Source organism: Neovison vison, chromosome 3 (assembly GCF_020171115.1).
Source record: "Neovison vison isolate M4711 chromosome 3, ASM_NN_V1, whole genome shotgun sequence".
Taxonomy (NCBI): domain Eukaryota; kingdom Metazoa; phylum Chordata; class Mammalia; order Carnivora; family Mustelidae; genus Neogale; species Neogale vison.
The window spans coordinates 14,869,876-14,889,027 of NC_058093.1; the positions used below are offsets into that span (position 1 = coordinate 14,869,876).

At 35.0% G+C, this 19,152-nt stretch overlaps 1 protein-coding gene across 4 annotated transcripts in view; it reads left to right on the forward strand.

The window, feature by feature from the left end:
* Positions 1 to 19,152, forward strand: part of NBEAL1 (neurobeachin like 1) — a 207,302-nt gene that overhangs the window by 85,833 nt on the left and 102,317 nt on the right. For all 4 annotated transcript variants that reach the window (XM_044241352.1, XM_044241354.1, XM_044241350.1 and 1 more), the window contains 10 exons: positions 255 to 374; positions 2,286 to 2,589; positions 4,948 to 5,033; positions 9,653 to 9,742; positions 13,052 to 13,223; positions 13,701 to 13,834; positions 14,487 to 14,646; positions 14,752 to 14,854; positions 15,395 to 15,551; positions 17,246 to 17,404. In XM_044241352.1, coding sequence (XP_044097287.1) covers positions 255 to 374; positions 2,286 to 2,589; positions 4,948 to 5,033; positions 9,653 to 9,742; positions 13,052 to 13,223; positions 13,701 to 13,834; positions 14,487 to 14,646; positions 14,752 to 14,854; positions 15,395 to 15,551; positions 17,246 to 17,404 — 1,485 coding nt within the window. The remainder of the gene's footprint in view (positions 1 to 254; positions 375 to 2,285; positions 2,590 to 4,947; positions 5,034 to 9,652; positions 9,743 to 13,051; positions 13,224 to 13,700; positions 13,835 to 14,486; positions 14,647 to 14,751; positions 14,855 to 15,394; positions 15,552 to 17,245; positions 17,405 to 19,152) is intronic.

Sequence of the window (19,152 nt, forward strand, 5' to 3'; positions counted from 1 at the left end):
CAGAATTGGGAAATGCAGAGAAGATACTCTGGTACAATTATGTGTAAATTTCTAGAACAGATTAAATGTCTTTATAGTACTACAGAAAAAATTGTCATTCACTTTAAGAACAGAATTTTAACCAGCATTTAATTATCTTAAACTCAACGTTCTACTGTTCACACAAACTAGTTATAAAGTAATACTCTGAAACAGTTGTCATTTCAAAGATTTAATGTAATTTTAGTCTTTAAATGTATATCTTACTTTATTAGCACAACATAACCATTGTTCACATGCCTGGGAAAAGACCCTTTGGTCAGAGCCTTGTCTTTATCTATGACAATGGACAACAGAAGGTCTCTGCCCCTCTCAGATTTCCTGCCATGAACGAAGTAAGCACATCTAACTTACTCTTTTTTTTTTTTTTAATTTAAATTCACTTAATTAACATATAGTGTATTACTGGTTTCAGAGGTAGAGTTCAGTGATTCATCAGTCTTACATAATTCACAGTGTTCATTACATCACATGCCCTCACCCACTTACCCCATCGCTCCCTCCTTCCTCCCCCTCCAGCTACCCTCAGTTTGTTTCCTATGATTAAGAGTCTCTTCTGGTTTGTCTCCCTCTCTGGTTTCATCTTGTTTTATTTTTTCTCTCTTCCCTATGAGCCTCTTTTGTTTCTCAAATTCCTCATATCAGGTAGGTCATATAATAATTGTCTTCTCTGATTGACTTATTTCGCTTAGCATAATACCCTCTAGTTCCATTCACGTGGTTGCAAATGGCAAGGTTTCATTTTTTCTTGATGGCTGCACAGTATTCCACTCTATATGTGTATAAAACACATCTTTATCCATTCATCTGTTGATAGACATCTGGGCTCTTTCCATAGTTTGGTTACTATGGACACTGCTGCTATACACATTGGGGTACATGTTTTCCAGCAGATCACTGCATTTGTATCTTTGTGGTAAATGCCCACTAGTACAGTTGCTGGGTCATTAGGGTAGCTCTGTTTTCAACTTTGTGAGGAATCTCCATACTGTTTTCCAGAGTGGCTGCACCACCTTGCATTCCCACCAACAGTGTATGAGTGTTTCCCTTTCTTTGTATCTAACCTACCCTTTATGGGACCCATTGATGAGAACTTTTATAAAATTTCAGTTTCATGTAGAAGGTTTTGTTTATTTTAAATATGTGCCCATGAATTTTAAAATGTTTTCTATATTCTAAGATATAGTAAATTAATATTTAATAATATTAGTTTATTATTATTAGATGAAGTCAGGCTTAAAATAGGAAAGCCAGAGAAATTGAGTAGAACAGAGCAAAGGGTCATTAAGTAAAGCTCTCCAAGGGACGCCTGGCTGGCTCAGTTGGAAGAGCTTGGGACTCTTGACCTTTGGGTTGTGAGTTCGGGCCCCATGTTGGGTGTAAAGTTTCCTTAAAAATAAAATCTATAAATAAATAATAAATAAAGCCCACCAACTATACAAAATACTTAGAGACTCTTTTGTTGGACTTATTTCCATCCCACTGAATTTGAATTAATAATGAAGAAACTTTAAGCCTTTACATATTATATTGTAGTCAAATATAAGATGGAATTTATTTACTGAGATAATTCTTAACATTAGTGTAAATGTTTTTTGAGAATTCTTAGATGATTTTGAAAGAGCCTTTATTGAAGATAACAAAATTTTTTATTTCCCAAGTTCTTCTAGGATTCTAGTAATTTCTTTTTTTTTTTTTAAGATTTTATTTATTTGACAGAGATCACAAATTGGCAGAGGTAGGCAGAGAGAGGGGGAAGCTATGAGGGGCTTGATCCTAGAACCCTGGGATCATGACATGAGCTGAAGGCAGAGGCTTAACCCACTGAGCCACCCAGGCGCCCTGGATTCTAGTAATTTCTTGTTGAAGTTCATCCTGGTGCTCATTATAGGATAACCTGTAATTGTATTATTATGCTAATGTGTAGTTTTTAAAATAAATTTTAAAGGGAGAAAAGTAGTAATTTCTTCTATTTTAGAATATAGTAAAATAGTGGAAGTTTTTAAAAATACTCATTGAAACGTGAGTTATAAAAGTAATGCATCTAAATCCCATAGGCCGAAAGTAATATCTATAATGACTTTGTATATATGCACACGCACACACATTATGATCCCATAAAATTAAAACTTCCAGTTTTATCTTCCATCTATTTGTTTTCTTTATTTTATGTACTATTTTATTTTCAATATCAAGATAGAGATGTAATTAAAATTATGTGATTTATTTTGTTTCTTAATTTATAGCCTTTTATTTCCTGCTGCATTGGTTCAGCTGGGCAAAGAACCACCACTCCTCCACCTTCCCAAATCCCAGATCCACCTTTTTCTTCCCCCATTACCCCACATCGGACATCATTTGGTGGAATTCTGTCGTCAGCCTCCTGGGGAGGAACACTTGAAAAATCAAAATTGATTACCAAATTGATATCAGCTGGAACCCAAGATAGTGAATGGGGCTGCCCCACATCTCTGGAGGGTCAGCTAGGGTCTGTTATCATCTTCTTTGAAGCACTACAGCCTCCTCAGGTGAAGGCATTGTATTTAGCAGGTGAGCATGTGTAGTCATACTATTTAAACTTAAATAGTCTTTTTGTTGCCTACATATATTTTGAAGAATATATTTGATCTGAAGAGTGTATTAGTATTCGTAATGAAAGCTGAAAGGGAAGAAGAAGCCTACTACATTCCATGCCCCCTCCCTCCAACTTGATTAGAATATTATTGACATAAAACAAGTAAGTTTAGAAAGTACAATGTAATGATTTGATACACATATATATTACAAAATGATTACCAAAATAAGGTTAGTTAGGACTAGCTGACTAACCTCCATCCCTCACATAATTACCGTGTTTTACATGTGTGGTGATAACATTTAAGATCTACTCTCTTAATAACTTCTTGGGGTAAAATATAGTATAGTTAATTATAGTACACCATACTTTTTTTGGTAGGCATAAAAAAAGCAAACCTTTAGGAAATTTTTTAAAGAATTTATTTATTTGACAGAGAGAGATCATAAGCAGATAGAGAGGCAGGCAGAGAGAGGGGGAAGCAGGCTCCCTGCTGAGCAGAGAGCCCAACGTGGGGCTCAATCCCAGGACCCTGAGATCATGACCTGAGCCGAAGGCAGAGGCTTAACCACTGGGCCACCCAGGCGCCCTAGGAAGTTTTTTAAACGTCATTCATAATAATGTCTGTATAGTCTGTTAGGAGTGCTGTAACTCTATACCACAGGCTTGGGTGGCTTATACACTATTTCCTCACAACTCTTGAGTGTTACAATTCCAAGATCAAATTTCCTTCAGGCTTGGTTTGTTGAGAACTCTCCCTGGCCAGTAGATGGCTACCTTCTCACTATGTACTCACATGGCATCCATCTTCACTTGGTGTATGTGCAAAGAGAAAGATATCTATTCCTCTTCTTATAAGGGGCCCTTTTGACGTCACTTAACCTTAGTTACCCTAAAGACCTCCAAATATTGTCATAAAGAGGGTTAGAGCTTCAACATATGAGTTTGTGGGGGGAACATTTTTCAGTATATAATATTGCCAATACTTTTGACAGATTTTAATAAATTGGTGAAGCAAAATATAAGCCTGTATTTATAAGAAATCATATGACTGATTCTAAAATCATGTGAGTCTTGTTCTAAAACTTGTCATTTTTATAATTTATTATTAATACACCTGAAGAAATGAGAACAGAAGAATTAGGAGACCTTGGATAAGATTATAAGCTATTTTTGTTTTGGCTTTTTCCTCTCCTTTTGGCTGTGATTTTAAAGATAGACACTGATGGTTATTATTGGATCATAACTATTTTCAAAATTCAAAACCTCTAAGTATTCATATATATTAACTGCAGCAGAGCAATTTTATATAAAAATGTCTTTTTTAGGTAACATAGGAGTTTTGAGGTGAATGGGACTGCCCAAACTTTGAAAGTTTATATTAGAATCTTATTATTACTTTAAAACTCACCAAAGTATATGAAAGTGCTCTATAATCTAAATAAAGTTACTGAGTCATTTAGTGTAGTCATTATAGCTTATATAGTTTGGATTTTATTTTCGTAATTTTTCCAACTTATAATTCTACTCTTATAAAATAATAATTACTTTTTGTATAGTCTTCATAATTATTGTTTTGAATGGCTGCATAATAGTTCATTGAATCCATATTGCATGATTTACTTAGGTTGTTTATAATTTTTAATTTGATATAAACTTCAGGTATTAAATGAGATGAACTATTTGTACTTTTGGTGTTTTTCCTTATTTGGGTGGGTTTACTTATGATAAATTCCCAGGATAAATATTCAGAGTGTAGAATTTTGGCGGGGGGGGGCTCTCAATAATGTTGCCTAATCAGTTTCCAAAAGGTGTATACAAATTCACAGTGCATACTAGTAAAATGTAGGTAGTACTAGTTTCACCACAGGCTCATTAAGATGGGATGATCAGTACTCTTTCCTCCATTTTTTGGTATAAGATGGAACCTTTTTGTAATTTGTGTTTCTTTGATTTTTTAGTAAGTCCTCTTATTTTACTGTTCAATTTCAATGTTACCTATTCACATTATTGGTTGATTGCTTTGCTCTTCCGTCACATAAATTTAAATTACTTTAGATAAATTAATAGGTAAATTTAGTTATATTTGATATTAGTTTTTTAATACCATATAAAATTTCCTTTCTGTAGTGGAGATCTAACCACCCTCCAGCTTTTCTAGGTTTTAGACAAACTACAGGTGGTATAAAAATAAAGTTCATTTTGGCTAGTACGTTTTAACTGTGTTAAGTAGCTTGAAACGACTTAATTTTAAATTTTATTCTAATTACACAAACCAAGGTGGCCATATATATTCAGTGATATTTGTGTATATGTGTATAAATAATTTTCAGGTCCAAACTGTTTAAGCCCTTGGAAATTTCAGGAGTCTGACATGGGTGACCTGCCTGCTAACATCCTTCTTCACTACACCGCAAAGGTGAGTGTAAATGCATGGCGTGTGTCTAGTTGTAATTATCCTGTGAGCTACAATTCCTTTCTTGTTCCTTTTGTCATTTCAATGGATAATTAAGAAGGACAGACTTGAATTTCTATTAAAAAATTATTAATTTTCGAAAGAAGAGGAAAAGCAATAAAATTGAAGTGCAGTTCTCAAGTAGGATTCAAATGTTAATCATTATGTCATCCCAGTAGTATGAGTGGGAATCGGGGTGGGAATTTGTACTAATGAATTGACATCAGTAAATGAAACCGTTTAAACTTTTTGTTATCCTACTTCTTTGGAAGTAGAGATTAAGCAAAATTATGCTCAACATATTTTTGTTTATTTTTTAAATGTAATGCAAGAAAACAAACCCCCCAAAATGGAATGTTTATTTCAGAAGGAGAAAAAAGAAACTACGTATATGTATAGCATGTGTTGTCCTTTTTCCTTCAAAGAGCTACCTAGTGAAAGTAATTAAGGTCAACAAGGGCTGAGGGAAAGATCAAATGTAGAACTGGGAGGAAGGAAAAAAAAAAGTGGCATATTAGTTGTCTTTGTTATACTAAATGTTACATTGACCCAGAAAGTGCTTTTTGTGAGATTATACACTGTAGAACTTTTTTTCTAGTTTAGGCAGCTAGTACCTGGTCATAATTGAATACTTTGAATACTTATTTATTATATTTGACATAATAAAATTTACCTATCATTTGTATTCCCCTAACTTCTTTTTTTTTTTTTTTAAGATTTTATTATTTATTTATTTGACAGAGATCACAGGTAGGCAGAGAGGCAGACAGAGAGAGAGGGCTCGATCCCAGGACCCTGGGATCATGACCTGAGCTGAAGGCAGAGGTCTTAACCCACTGAGCCACCCAGGCGCCCCTTCCCCTAACTTTTTATTTTAATTAATTTCAAACCTAGAGAGGTTGAAAGAATGGTAAACTGAAATCCTGTGTACTCTCCATTCATTCACTAATTCACTAACCACTAACATTTTGCCATACCTGTTGACTTTGTCTCCAGTCTTTTGTGAAGGCAGATTGACATAACTATTAGACACTTTACTCCTAAATATTTCTGTTTAATCATTAACCTACCCAGGAAAATTATGAATAATTTTTGTACTATATGATTCATTCAAATTTTCCCAGTTTTCCCAAAAATTCTTTGTTTAGCCTTTTCAAAACTTAAATCTGGATCAAGGTTCATGCATTGCATTGGCTATAATGTTTCTTGGGCCTCCTTTTTTTTAGTGTTTGCCTTTTGTAACATTAGCTTTTTTCCAAAGATATGTTTGTCTGCTGAACTAGGCTTGCTCTAGAGGATTTTCTTGGCAAGAAATATACTTATTTCTTATTTTCTTTATTTTCTTGGCAAGAAATATACTTATTTTTACTCTATTATAAGTAGATAGGAAATAATTGAATTTAATCTCACTAATGTATTTGGTAGCATGTTCTAGACATGTGATAGCTAATGGAATCTTTTTGGCAGTATGGTTTTCATATTCTTTTTTTCAGATTTAAACTTGATAACATTAGGTTGAATTTTTACTATTGGAACTTCCAACAGTAAAAAATCTGTAATAAGAAAATAGCCATTCTTGTTTTTCTTCAAGAAACTCAGATGACAAATATATGCAATAAAGAATTTCTTGGAAGAATATTTCTTAAAAATGGTGATAAAATCATGATATGAGGGTTCTGTGTTTAACAGAGTTTTGGAGAAATGTATTCTGTATATCCATTTTTGGAGATTGATGATACACTTGAAAAATCTTGTTAGAATCCTGTTAGAAACTAGTTTACTTTTATTTTATCCTACTTTTTCACCAGCTATTTGAGCATAACACATGTTCTATTTTTTAATCTCACTTACTAACAAATGCTAGTCTGGGAGGAGCTGCTCTAGAGGATTTTTTTGACAGTCAACAGTTCTTCATTTTTGTACTCATTTGTAGGAGGTGTTAAACCATCCATTGTTGGTAATTTTTTGAGTGCCTTCTCTGAGCCAAGAATTGTGCAGAACTTTCAGGATATAAAGATGAATAAAGTGTCTGACTTTAAGAAGCTTATAACCTAATGTGAAGTAAATATGTAAAAAAAATAAGTGCAATATAATTTTATGAGCATTTTTCATTTTAGTTACCATTTATTGAGTATTTACACTGTATCAAGCATTATGCTAAATGTTTTACATGTATTGTTTCACTTACCCTTCACAAAAATCCAAGGGTTATATGGTATTACTTGTGTCTTTTATAAGTGCTAGTTTTCTTGGGCTCAGTAAAGACAAGTAACTTGCCTAGCCTCATAATTGCAGTGCGTGCTAGTGCTGGATATAGAATTCAGCCTATTTAATGCGTATCCTTAACCTATACAATATTTCTGTGTTGGAATTAGGTACAAAATACAGTGAGCAACAAAGGAGAGTGGTTGGTTCTTTCAGAAGGCTAGAAGATCATAGAAAAGATGGTTTGATTTCTGTTTTAAAAAGCAGAGTTGAGGAGGCATGTGCCAGGCCTAACAAGCAACACCTTCAAAGGCACATACTGTAAAACTGCGATCTACATATATTGGGGTTTAGGGCACTAAGTAAGCAGGCACTAAGAAGAGAAGATGGCAGGAAATTAAATTAGAGGGCACGTGGAGGCCAGATGATAGCAAGCCTCCTATGCCAGGTTAACTAGGCAGTGCACAGGATTTTGAGGAGAAGAACAAAATATAATTAGTAGGTTTGCATTTTAGAGAAAAGGTCTGAAGCTGCACTGTGAAAGTTGGATTGGAGGGATAGCAGATGGGAGGCAGTCACGCCATAAGGAGTTTTACTGTGTGAGGACAAGTCGTAGATACACGATACCCAAACAAAGGTTGTAATGGGAGAAAAACATTTCTGTCTCTGTAAATATAGTTTACATTGGGTTAACTGTAAACTCGATTTACATTTGTTTTATTAAAGCATATTTCCTCAGTTGCTTTGAGAAGAAAATAACTAGTACATCATTTGTGCTACAATTTATAGGGTTTGGGGGTTTTTTTGTTTGTTTGTTTTCCAGGGGGGGTTTTTTGGAATGGTGATTGGATTCAAGGATACTTCATTATCTGCAAATTCACAGATTGAACATGAAGTTGTGTGCTTTATAATTCTTTATGGAAGTTAATAAATTTGACAATTCAAGAACATGGAAGAAAATAGTGTCTAATGTCTGTGACTGGATTTTTGTAAATTGTTTTATGATTTCTGTATCACATCTTAACCATGTATTTTATATGTATCAGTGAAATTATGCCTAGCGAAATACTGATGGGAATAAAACACAGAACTTTGGTTTTTTTTAAAGACTTTATTTATTTTACAGATGGAGATCACAAGTAGGCAGAGAGGCAGGCAGAGAGCGGGGGGAAGCAGGCTCCCTGCTGAGCAGAGAGCTTGATGCAGGGCTCCATCCCAGGACCCTGGGATCATGACCTGAGCCGAAGGCAGAGGCTTTAACCCACTGAGCCACCCAGGTGCTCCCAGAACACTGAACTTTTTAAAAAGCCAAAAATCTGTTTGCATATAATTGGCTTAAAACTTCTCTATTTTTAGTTGTTTTAACTTCACAGAATTTAAAAAAATTATTAATTGAGGGGCGCCTGGGTGGCTCAGTGGGTTAAGCCGCTGCCTTCGGCTCAGGTCATGATCTCAGAGTCCTGGGATCGAGTCCCGCATCGGGCTCTCTGCTCAGCAGGGAGCCTGCTTCCCCCTCTCTCTCTCTGCCTGCCTCTCTGCCTACTTGTGATTTCTCTCTGTCAAATAAATAAATAAATAAAATCTTAGAAAAAAAAATTATTAATTGAAGTATAGATGACACACAGTGTTATATTAGTTTCAGGTGTACAACATAGTGATTTGACAAGTCTACATTATGCTGTGCTCACAAGTGTAACTGCCCTATGTCACTGTACATCACTGATGCAGACCACTGACTGTATCTCCTTTGCTTTACTTTTTATCCCTGTCACTTACTCATTCCATAACTGGAAGCCTTTATTTTCCACTCCCCTTCACCTGGCCCTCTCCTCCCCTCCCCTGTAGCAACTATCACTTCGTTCTTAAAAGAGAAAAAATTTTAAACTGTGACTGGTGAGTAAGTTGCTGCTATAGCTCATCTGTCAAATGGTATGAGGCAGTGACCTGCTTTTGATGAGTGAATGCTTTAGAGTCTGGTCCCTGATTCTTTTAAGGGACAATTAGAATAGTAATACTAAACATCATATTGTAAGCATCTTATCCTTGACTATAATATATACGCTTTTATTTTATTTATTTATTTATTTATTAAGATTTTATTTATTTATTTGACAGAGAGAAATCACAAGTAGATGGAGAGGCAGGCAGAGAGAGAGAGGGAAGCGGGCTCCCTGCTGAGCAGAGAGCCCGATGTGGGACTCGATCCCAGGATCCTGAGATCATGACCTGAGCCGAAGGCAGCAGCTTAACCCACTGAGCCACCCAGGCGCCCCAATATATACCCTTTTAAATTATGGTGAAATGTTTCACATATAGTTAAAATTATGTTTTGTCCTCACTGTGCTTAGCTGTTTGCCATATTTTCCTTTTATTCTTAGGCCTGTAAAAATTCAATCTGCCTTGATTTATCTACTAATTGTTTGCATGGAAGATTAACAGGAAACAAAGTAGTGAACTGGGACATTAAGGTAAGTTAATGATGAGCTACATAATATGTAAGTTTACTGATCCTTTTAAAGAGTTTATCTTTTAAGCACCACTGGATTGATCTGAATAATAAATCCCGGTAAAAATTTTTGCTGGCAAGATAAACTGTTTGAAGTATAAACAGATAGGTAGTTGAATGATTAATTTGCTTGAAACTTAGTTACCTCCTTAAACCATGTCATGAATTTAACAGTTTCCTTAAGAAGAATATACTGCCTTGGTTCATTGCTCCCCTTTTAAGGTATTTAATCCCTAAAACTGTGTGGCAGATTTCAACCCCTCCTAACCTCTCAGGGACTTCATTGATTATCATTTTTCTTCTGTATTACATACTTCTGTCTGTGGTCTCCTGTTTGTTAGCTTTTTTTTTTTTTTTTTTAAGATTTTATTTATTTATTTGACAGAGAGAGATCACAAGTAGGCGGAGAGGCAAGCAGAGAGAGAGAGGAGGAAGCAGGTTCCCTGCCAAGCAGAGAGCCCAATGCAGGACTCGATCCCAGGATCCTGAGATCATGACCTGAGCCGAAGGCAGTGGCTTAACCCACTGAGCCACCCAGGCGCCCTATTGTTAGCTTTGAACACAGATCTTTCCTCCATGTGACTGAAGATGAGAGACTTTTCCTCTTCCCCGCATCCCTCTCTAGCTATCATGACTTGTCTGTCTTCTTGATGTGTCTCATATGTGTGTGTCAGTTGGACATAATGTCTTCAGTTCTATCTAAGAGACCTCTGTTTATTTTCTAAGACTGAGTTAACCGCTTTTGTCATGAGTACCTGTAACACTTTATCATTTCACTTATTGTCAATAGTGACTAGCTTGATATTTGCTCGCTTTGATTCTCCAGTAGTCCTTAAGAACTTTGAAAGGACGTACCACAGCTTTTTTCCACTAGTGCATTTTACAAGGATATGCGGTAATGTTGTTTACTAAATTGTTAAATTAATAAAGGTTATTTAGATTAATGTCAAGTTAACTTGACTTTAGAATTAATGTCAAGTTAACTTGACTTTAGAATTAATGTCAAGTTAACTTGACTTTAGAAAGTCAAGTCAGAGATACCCTATTTCTAAAATATAGTATTCCCTTGCAAGTTATCTTACATAGAAATTATTGCCTAAGTAAAATTAAAAATATAAAAGATATTTATGAGGCAACTTGCTGGTAAATTGACCAAAAAAATCCCATACATAAAATTATATTAAAAAAACATATGTATATACATATATATATATGTTTTTTTTTTTTAAAGAATTTATTTATTTATCATAGTGAGAGACAGAGAAAGCACAAGCACGGGAGGGGCAGAGGGAGAGGGACAAACAGATTCCCAGCAGGGAGCCCAGTGTGGGGCTGGATCCCAGGAACCTGAGATAATGACCGAGCCAAAGTCAGATGCTTAATCAACTGAGCCACCCAGGTGCCCCTCTTTTTTTTTCCTTTTAAACATTTATTTGAGAGCATGCACATTCAAACAGGGGGAGGGGCTAAGGGAGAGGCAGAAAGAGAGAATCCTCAAACTGAGCTGAAATCAAGCGTTGGGTGCTCAACGGACTGAGCCAGACAGGAATCCCCCAGATCCCTTTCATCTTGTAGTCCATTAACACTGATTGAATACACTTACTGTTTCAGTGGAACAGAGGTAATTAGAATAATTCTGCTAGTGTAAAAATGAATCTATCAGTTAATGTTAGTCTTGTGTTATTCTTGTGGTATAAAGCATTTTTATTTTTCTCTTCGACTTTGAGATGAAACCACTTAATTTTACCTGATAAAATAGTAAGATTTATGACATTTGTCCATTCATAAGTTAACTTTTGCTGTGACTTACAAGATTGGCCTTATAAGGCTAGTTGCATATCTTATTTATATATAGAAAGCGGATTATTTTTGCTGTACATTATACTTGAAAAGCAAAGTAGTTTTTGGTGCCTTTGAGTTATAACTATGGGAAATCAAATGGAATAGAATTAATAAGAAAGTTCATTGTGTTTTTTCCTTCAGAAAATTATATTTTACTTTTTTGTTTGTTAGTTTTAAGAGCTATTTTTACTAGTGTCAGAGGTAGAACTTAGTGATTCATCAGTTGAATATAACACCAAGCTCTCATTCCATCAAGTGCCCTCCTTAAAGCCCATCACCCAGTTACCCCATCTCCCCACCCACCACCCCTCCAGCAACCCTCAGTCTGTTTCCTAGAGTTCAGTGTCTCTTACATTCATTGTATTTTTATACTGCAACAAAATTAAACACAAAAATAGTTAAATGACAACTGAGAAAAAAATACTTGCCATCCAAAAAGTTAATTTGCTTACTATTACCTTAAAAATCAATATGAAAAACAGGCAAAAAGTATGAAGAGGGTTCTTTAATAAATGAAACTCAGTCTAGGTGGCAGATCAGAACATTTTAGCAATTAATGTTGGCTAACCTTGGGTAGTACCTGGTTTGTAAGACACTATGCACTCATTTATTAACTTAATCCTGGTAACGACTTTACAAAGTGGGATTTGTTATTAGCCTTATTTTACAGATTAAAAAATTGAGACCAGAGAGATTAGTAACTTGTTAAAGAATATGGACTGTATTTTGTTTTGTTTTGTTTTTTTTTTGTTGTTGTTGTTTTTAAAGATTTTACTTATTTATTTGACAGAGAGAAATCACAAGTAGACGGAGAGGCAGGCAGAGAGAGAGAGGGAAGCAGGCTCCCTGCTGAGCAGAGCCCGATGCGGGACTCGATCCCAGGACCCTGAGATCATGACCTGAGCCGAAGGCAGCGGCTTAACCCACTGAGCCACCCAGGCGCCCTGGACTGTATTTTGTTAAGCTATGCAAAATAGTCACTTTGAACTTTGGTTGAAACCACCCACTTCACTTTTTTGTTAAGTAAAAGGAGAGGAGTCAGTCATATTTCTACCACCAAATGTATTTTTTTCTTAATTTATTTTGTTGTTCATTATACTTAATTGCCTTTGACAGTTGTTTCCTCTTATTTCACTCGTGTTATATTATAAAGTCTACTTTATGGGGTCAAATTTAGATTGCCTGTGTTTGGAATCCCTAAACTTTGGAAAACAAAGGTGCGGTAAAAATGGTCTGGCAAAGTCTCAAGTATCGACTATGGTGACCCCATGGCTATTCTTTAAAGCAGCTGCCCAAACAAGGGTTCCTTTAGCTTTGACATTGTCTGAAAGTTTAGCAAATTATAACTTCCTACATGCTTGTGTGAATATTAAATGACAGAATTGTGCTTGTTTTATAAAATTAAAAAATTGTAATTGTCTTTTTTCAGGACATCATAAACTGCATAGGTGGATTAAATGTATTGTTTCCTCTGTTGGAACAAATCAGCCACTTGGGTGAAGGACAGATTTCTGAAGGAATGAATGAAAAAAGCACAGTTTCTGAATTGATAACGCCTGTAGAAGGAGATTGGGTTGTACTGACCTCCACGAAGGCATCAGGTATTGAGATAAAATTAATACAAGATAGTCATTGAGAGATTTGGTTATTAATTGAAAAATAGATAAAAATGTCTTACCACCGTTAGGAAGAAACTTAACCATTTGTAGCTAAAGCAGCCCACTCCTAATTTTACTAATGTAATTCAAAAAGTTCATAATACCTTAGTCAAAAAAATTAAGAAGTTGGTTTTACTCTTGACTATCCTTAATTTGAACTATTAGTGGAAATATGATAGAACTGCTAAATTTATGGTAATGAAAATATTTGCATGTGTATGTAAGTATGTGATATGCACTCACTGCTTTTCTCTGACACTTGCATTCTGCAAGTGACCTTTGGAAGCAAATTGCTCAACCAAATTTGAGCAGTAGTCTCAGATTTCTTGTTTGTTACAACACGCACTATAACATAGAAAATGTGATGTAAAAGTGATTAGAGTAATTATGATAATTAAAGACATGTTCACAATTCCTCAGAGTCAAGATTAGAAAGGAATTTAATTGCAACATTTATCTTGATTGTGAAGCACTTTATTCAAAGACATCCTATCAACCAGGACAATCTTACTCACTCCCATGGAGTTGCCACTCTTGGTGCCTTGCTGCAGAAGGTGAGCTTGTTTAACATTCGAAGATATGGCCAATGATTGTAATTAGCAATTTGTCTTTAGGGATTTTCTTCTTACTAAGTAAAATGTTTTTTAAAAAACACTTTTGTGGCTGCAGTTATATTAGGAGACATATTTTTATTTCACAGGCAGTTTTTTTTTAAAGATTTTATTTATTTATTTGACAAAGAGAGATCACAAGTAGGCAGAGAGGCAGGCAGAGAGAGAGGAAGGGAAGCAGGCCCCCCTACTGAGCAGAAAGCCCGATGTGGGACTCGATCCCAGGACCCTGAGATCATGACCTGAGCTGAAGGCAGCGGCTTAACCCACTGAGCCACCCAGGCATCCCCACAGGCAGATTTTTAAAAGCTACTCTGAATCACCTTTTTACAAGAATTACTCATCTTATCTAATAGTATATAATCTTTGATATGTAGGACTTTGTTTATATTGGTATTTGGGATATTTGATAAATCTAAGACTGTTTTGGAAAAATATGTTCTAATGTACCTTGGTAAATTCAAGTTTAAGTTTATATTTTTGTAACAAAGATTCTTATATTTAGATGTTCTAAATTAATCATTTGAAATTAAATGTAGCTTAATGATAATTATTAAACTGAAATTTACAGGACCCTCATCTGTTTGGATTTCAGGTGCCAAGCTCCTTGATGGATGTTAATGTACTGATGGCAGTTCAGTTATTAATTGAACAGGTGTCATTAGAGAAAAATATGCAGCTCCTGCAGCAAATGTATCAATATTTACTCTTTGACTTCCGTATTTGGAACCGTGGAGATTTTCCCTTTCGAATTGGTGAGAACAGTCATTGGATCAAATTTTACGTTTGTTTTAGAAATTTATAACTACCTGTGAGGTTTTATTTTAGTTATTCATTTAAGAGTGAACTTTGTATTTTAGGTCATATACAGTATCTTTCCACCATCATCAAAGACAGCAGAAGAGTTTTCCGAAAGAAGTATGGTGTGCAGTTTCTCCTAGATACACTTAGGATTTATTATGGGTATGATGTCCTTGCTCCTTCTCATTTTGATGTTTCTGCCTGCTGCTTGCTTGGAATGTCTAGATTATTTATTTTCCAGAAATTCTAATATCCTTTAACTTCAGAAAGATGATGCAGAGGTTAAGATGATGAACAATGTATCACGTAGATTGTGTTTGAATCTTGTGTTTCATTAATTGTCTGTCTGTAGGCAACTTACTCAACTTTTCTGTGCTTAAGTTTTCTTGTCTGTGACAAAAAGATAATAAACCTGTGACATCCTATCCATTTTCAGGATTAAACTAAATGTATTAATAACTTGTAAAGCACTTAAAACTGTGTCTGTTACCTAATGTTGTTTAAATATAAGCTGTTTTAACTATATCTTTGTCATTGAAACCCAAGGTTTTCCTTAAAAGGAAAAAGAAAACAAAGATACCATGAATTCTAATAGTTACATGGAAACATCTTTTTTTAAACTAAGAATTCTTTTGTATAAAAAAAGCACTAAAATGTAAACATTTTAAATTTCAATTCTTGCACTTTTACTTTCTCTTTCAGGAGTGATTGTAAATACAGTGAGCTGTCTCTAGATGACATTCGAACAATAAGGACTTCTTTGTATGGACTGATTAAATATTTTCTGTGCAAAGGTGGAACTCATGAAGAGATACAGAGTATTATGGGTTACATAGCCGCTATCAATGAAGAAGAACAGGTATTTTGCTCAAGAAAAATCTGTTTTTTCTTTTTCACACTTAAGTTGCTATATCATCTTCTTTTGAAATTACACATATATTAAAAATATTTTAAAAGTAAGATGTTTATTATGTAAAATATAGTATTTGCAGTTAAAGAAGTAAATTTTTATTTCCCAACTGAAAGTTAAATAAAATAATAGATGGTGATGCAATAAGATATTCTAGTTAGCTAAAAAGGAGTATCTGAAAATAGTTGTTTGGCAGTTCTGAAGCCTTTTTTCATAAGTCACATAATGTATATTTACCTGTCATCAAAGATACGGGCAGATTTCTGACATGAATTTTAACATAGGTTCTTAAAAATTTTGCATAAAGAATAAATTATATTTCTATTTTTATATACTTTTACGTACATTTCTCATTTATACCTCAGAGCTACCCTTTAAGACAATAGGTCTCAATGTATGGTTCCTGACCAGATTTACCTGTCATAAATGCACACTTACTGAACCACGCCTTCCAGGTAGTTATGGTGCATGGTAAAATTTGAGGACCACTGATGTTAAGTATGCAGACCAGGAATCAGTCTTCCCATTTGCGCATTTGGAAGTACTTTTCAGATAGATTAGGTGACTTAAAAAGTTATACAGCTGACAAACATGGGAACAGAACACAGGTATATTTACTGCTTTTTCTCTGCTCTTTCTGTATACCACTTTCAGCACCAAACTTGAGTATCCTTAATTTATGCTGATTCAGATATTTTGTGCTCTATAATGAAGTATTCGTTGTGTACTCAGAGTTTACATGACTTCAAAATTGATTTATATAAATGAGTTAACTTAATCTATTTCCCCATAAAGTTAGACTACCTCAGAAGCTTCTTTTGGAGTGCCTGAGTGGCTCAGTCGATTAGCATCTGCCTTCGGCTCAGGTCATGATCCCAGGGTCCTGGGATCAAGCCCCACATCAGGCTCCTTGCACAGCAGAGAGCCCGCTTCTCCCTGTCTCTCTGCTGCTCCCCCTGCTTTCGCTCTTTCTCTGTCAAATAAATACATAAAATACTGAAAAGAAGAAGAAGCAGCAGCAGCAGGAGCAGCAGCAGCCGCAGAAGCTTTTTATTTAGAGTAACCAGTAGTCTTACTTCATGATAGCTGTGTTGTCACCCACTGTGATTCATTGCCAGTGATATTTTCTTGGTCAGTTCAGTCAAAGAGGTATTTATTGAATGCTGATTATACACACAGAGTAATAGTAGATACTATAGGTATGTTATAATGAATGAATTAGCATTCTTTTAACCTAAAGAAGCAGGGGTGGATAAGAGAGGTTTATAAATAATTATGAAACAAACAAACAAAAAGAGACTATGACAACAGCTATAAGAGAGAAACAAAGTCCTATGAGGTTTTCATAGAAGAGTATTACTGTTGAGAAGACCAGGAAAGGTTTTATGGAAGACATGGTTTTTTATGTGGCTACAGCATTATACATATGGCCCAGCAGGTGAAGATTCATATTGAGAGGATCTACAAAAGGAAATAAGCCAAAAGCAGAATGGAGGTAAAAGGCATGGCTATTTCAGAAGACATCAGATCATTGAGTTAAGCACTAAAACATTGGGGTATATAGAATTTAGTTTAAATACGACTTTATTTGTACTTCCATATATAAGTGTGGTTGTTTGTTTTGTGTTGTTTAATTTTAAAAGCTCTTTGGAATTTTGGATATGCTCTTCAGTCTCCTCCGTACCAGCCCAACTAGAGGTCAGCTTTTCTTGTTGCTGTTTGAACCAGGAAATGCTGACATACTTTATGCCTTGCTGTTAAATCAGAAGTACTCTGACAGACTAAGAGAAATCGTTTTTAAGGTACAAACATTTCTTAAGCATCTTTATATTTGAGGACATTTGTGAGTATATGAATTTACTTGTAAATATCCATTTTATGAATGTAAATTCTTTTTTCATGTCTACTTTAATTTTAAGTTGTTGTAGGGGTGCCTGGCTGACTCAGTAGGTTAAGTGTCCAGCTCTTCATCTTAGTTCAGGTCTCAGTCTCAGGATCATGGGTTCAAGTCCTGTGTTGGGCTCCATGTTGGGTGTGAAGCCTACATTAAAAATTAATTAATTAATTCTTCAGTTTGTTTTGATATATATTTCTCCTATTTTGAACATTTAAAAACTAATTGTATTATAATCTGATCAGTTATTTAGTGGAAAATCCACTTTGTTATATCAACCTCAGTATAAAACCTCTTATTTCCCTTTTTTGCCTTCTTTTAAAAAACATTTTTTTATTTGAGTATAATTGATATGTAATGTTACAGTAGCTTCAGGTGTACAATGTAGTGATTCTGCAAGTTTTTGCATTATGCTGTGCTCACCACAAGTGTAAGAACTATCTGTCACTATACAACCTTATTATAATATCATTGACTATGTTTCCTTTGCTCTACCTTTTATTCCTGTGATTTACTCATTTCATACTAGAGGTATGTACCTCCCACTCTCTTTCACTAATTTTGTCTCATTTCTCTTTTGACTTACCATGGGTCATGGGTCTGTGTGGCAGGTCAGACATTTTAGCAGTTAATTATAATAACCAACCTTATGTAGCACCCACTATTTATCAGGCAGTATACATTCTTCATATATTTGCTAACTTAGTCCTTGCAAAAACTTTACGAAGTTGATATTATTAGTCCCATTTTACAGATAAACTGAGGCCAGAGAGGTTAGTAACTTGTCAAAGGATAATGAATATATTTTGTTAAGCTATCCAAAGTAGTCACTTTGAGCTTTAGTTGAAGCCATCCACCTCACCTTTTTTGTTAAAAATAAAAGAGTTAGTCAGGACACCTGGGTGGCTCAGTGGGTTAAGCCTCTGCCTTCAGCTCAGGTCATGATCTCAGGGTCCTGGGATCAAGTCCCCTCAGCATCGGGCTCTCTGCTCACCAGAGAGCCTGCTTCTCCCCGCGCCCCACCCCCCCGCCTGCTTCTCTGCCTACTTGTGATCTCTCTCTGTCCATGAATAAATAAAAATCTTAAAAAAAAAAGAGTCATATTTCTACTTCTCATGATTTATTCTGTTCATTATGCCTGATCGCCTGTGACATTTGTTTCCTCTTGTTTCATTAGTATTACATTATAAAGTTTACATATGGGGTCAAGTTTGGATTGCCTCTGTTTGGAATCCCTAAACTTTGGAAAACAAAAGTGCACTAAAAATTACCTGGCGTAGTCTCTCATGAGTATTAATTATGGTGACCCCTGTGGCTGCTCTTTAAAGTATCTGCCCAAACAAATGTTCCTTTATGGAGATTAAATGTTATTTGTTCAAAAATGGCCTTATATGGATTGTTCATCATATTATTCTGCCAAAATTACCCTTTCCATAGGGTTTCAGTATGTCACTTTTAAAACATTGATCTCACTTCAAAAAGTATGGAATTACTAACCCATTCTCCCATTTTGGCATATGGATGCGTTGCTTCACAAGATGTTTCCTTGTTCTTAACAATTATTTTGATAACTCTTATATAAGTGTTACATAAATGTTAGATAAATCACTAGATGAATCTGGAATATCTTTTTACTCTTTCACAACATACTTTTGT